At 41.4% G+C, this 3,248-nt stretch overlaps 1 protein-coding gene across 1 annotated transcript in view; it reads left to right on the forward strand.

The window, feature by feature from the left end:
- PHEX (phosphate regulating endopeptidase X-linked) overlaps positions 1-3,248 on the forward strand; it is a 201,795-nt gene that overhangs the window by 187,551 nt on the left and 10,996 nt on the right. The window contains exon 19 of the mRNA XM_077770526.1: positions 2,887-2,952. Within this exon, the coding sequence (XP_077626652.1) occupies positions 2,887-2,952 (66 nt within the window). The remainder of the gene's footprint in view (positions 1-2,886; positions 2,953-3,248) is intronic.

Genomic DNA, 3,248 nt, shown 5'->3' on the forward strand with positions numbered 1-3,248 from the left:
TTTTCAATCAGCTGAAACAAATGTCATCCTCCTACTGGTCCTGAGAGGTATATATATTGTTAGCCTATTTTACATATAAGAAAATTGAGGCTCAAAGAGATTTAAAACCACAGTAGAGTCTAGATGAGAATGACTCCAAGATCCACATTCTTTTCACCATATCGTTCTGTGGTTTTCTTATTTTAAGTTAATTTTATTCCTAGCTAGTATGTTGGTGGGAGGACTATTCCACAGCATCCATTTGGGCTAAAATGTCAGATACTGAAACTGAATCGTGGGAAATGTGTACCTTTGTCACAAGGACGATAGAAAGGGGATGCTTGTCTTGGCAAAATCCACTCAACCATCAGAAAACAGCTTCAGTCTCTATCCCAGAGGAGAGGGGGCCGCTTCCTTTGTGGGTATAAAAGGCCACACTTTATTTTCTGGCTCCATTTGTGAATGCCTGAATCCATTGCGGTGAACTGGGGAGCTCCAGGGGAGTGCCACAGAAGCAGAGTGTTCACAGCTGGTGAGTCTTGAGGGGAAAACCTGGAGCCATATGGTCTACTGAGGTGGTCTAGAATGAGGGGGAGGAGCCAGAGGGCTGAGGCCACTCCTCAAACCTCCATTTTTGAGGATCAAAGATTAAATAGGAGCATGAGTGAGTATAAGCAGAAGCACTGGAGTCCAGAGCAATTGTGATTTGAGAAGGCAGCATGTTAGGAGGCAAAAACTCTGGACACAAACTTTTTGAATCCCCGTGAAATGTGGGCTGTTCATTTAGTCAACTCTGTTTAGGTCAGGATCACTGGAAATAAAGCTCAGGAAGGGGTTTCTTAGGTAAGGGATTTATTTAGGAAGTAGTTTCAGGAGAGACCTACAAGAGGGTGAGGAAACCCTGTTGGTTTCAGGGGTTTAGCCTCAGCCTGATTCCTGAGAAGGTTCTGGAGCATGACTCGCACCATAGGAATTGTTCAGCCAGGGGTAAAGGGGCTAGGCAGTTCTAACTGCTCATCAGTCAGTTACTGAGAGGTGGAGTATCCCCTCCCAGGAATCTTCAGGTGTAGCAGCTCCCCTAAGCTAAGTGTAGTCTTTCTGAGCCGGTAGCAGTTGTAGGAATGAGTGCACTGTCCTGATGGAAACGGGGACCTAGTGCGACACCAGTGACATCTGCTACATGCTCTGTTCTTTCCTCGTTTGTTAAACAAGGGTGGTGGTAACAGCACTTACTTTGTAGGACTGTTGTAAAAGAAGGAATATATGTAAAGCAGGAGTGGGAACTTTGGGGGTACTGAAGCTGGGAGAGTCCTGGGTGATTACAGAAATTAATGCTTTCTGAAGATCTGATTTTATCCATTGGTATATTGCTTGATACCTGGGTGCTTGGACTAGCTTAAAAGTAAAGAATGGGTAGGATCCATGGCTTTAAGTTTTAGAGCAGGGAATATTCATTTTCTTTTGCTATAACACATCACCACGAACTTAATGGCTTGAAACAACACAAACACTATTTTACAGTCCTCACTGTCCCACTCAGTCCTCAGTGAGCTGAAATCAGTGGGTAAACAGAGCTGCTTTCCTTTCTAGCTGCTCTAGGGGAGAGTCTCTTTCCTCAGCGTTTCTTGCTCTTAGTGGCTGGCCCTATTCCTTGGCTCATGGCACCTTCTTTCTTCAAAGCCAGCAGTAGCTGGTCACATCTCACATTGCATCACTCTGACCTGCTCTCCTCCCTTTTCCTCTCTCTGTATGGACTCTTGTAGTTACATTGGACCCACCTGGATAATGCAGGTTAATGTCTCCAGATCCTTTACTTAATCATGTTTTACAATTTCCTTTTGCCACAAAAGATAACATTTTCACAGGCTCCAGGAATTTAGGATCATAGATGACGTTTTTGGTAGGGGAGCGGAACATTATTCTGCTTCTTAGGCAGGAATTGAAAGATTTGGTCTGTAAAGGGCCAGGTAGTAAGTGATTTAGGTTTCGTGGGCCATAGGTCTCTTTTGCAACTACTCCATTTGGCCACTGTAGCAAGAGAACTGCCCCAGACAGTATTTACACAAATGCGCATGGCTGTGTTCCAATAAAACTTGAATGAAGGACACTGAATTTGAATTTCATCTAATTTTTACCTGTCACAAAATATTCCCCTTCTTTGGATCCCCCCGCCACCGCACAATGAGAAATGTAAAATCCAGTTTTACCTCAAAGCCTATGTAATAGTGAGCAGCAGGTTAGATTCTGGCTTGTGGGATGTATTGGCTTGGAATGTTTTTTATCCTAGCCTATTTAGGGATTTAAGAAACAATCTTCAAATGTTTGGAGGAATTTCTTCCCCATGCTTGGCTGCTTATCATACATATTTAAAACCTTGACCTTGTGGACTGTGCTACTTCTGTTTGATTTTTTTTTTGTCCCCCGTGAGAACTACCCTCCTTTTAATTTTTCGTGGAAGTTGCTGAAAGGAAAATGGTGATGGTTGGTCTTGAAGTTTTGTTCCTTTGTGGATGGTAAATTTTTGGAAACAGAAGCATACTGAAAAGAATACTCAAATTATATGCGTTAATCAGAGAAAGTCATCTGTGTATTGACATTTCAACTTTTCCTCCATTAAACCAGAGTCAGAGTATTGTTAACTTTTTACTGGAGCTGGCTAAATTGGTGAGAATACAGAGGTGGGTGAGAAAGAAATGCGTAGCATAATAAATAGAAATTAGTATATTCAGGAGCACCTTGCTGGAGTTCGTTTACCATCTCACAATATATTATGACTACCCTGTGATTTACTGAATGTAATTTTCCCTGGAAAATATGGCACTTTTTCTTGCTATCGTACTTATGCCTCCTGCTGAATGATAGTTGGCTGTGAAACACTCTTTTTCACTTTCTTTTTCTTTTTGTTAGGTGAAGGGGAAGAGGACCCTGGGAGAAAATATTGCTGATAATGGAGGTCTACGGGAAGCTTTTAGGGTATGCACTGCAACATATTTGCTGTGATTTTTTAAATTAAACTATGGAACGCCATGTGGGTGCACTTCAATTTACACTACAGACATATTCTTGAGGAGTTAGATTTCTGTAATTTCTGTGAATTTCTGCAAATAGAATTATATTTCCGCATTGACTCTGTCATACTCTCTTTTATGAATAGAGCTGCATTCCTTTTTTTCTTTCTTTACGGGGTATAGAGTCACCCTAAAGAATATTATTTGTTGTTAAGAATCATGTATTTAAAGGATAGTTTTCAGAATTTGCATTCACAATTA

This window comes from Crocuta crocuta, unplaced genomic scaffold, assembly GCF_008692635.1.
Source record: "Crocuta crocuta isolate KB4526 unplaced genomic scaffold, BGI_CrCroc_1.0 scaffold488, whole genome shotgun sequence".
Classification (NCBI taxonomy): Eukaryota; Metazoa; Chordata; class Mammalia; order Carnivora; family Hyaenidae; genus Crocuta; species Crocuta crocuta.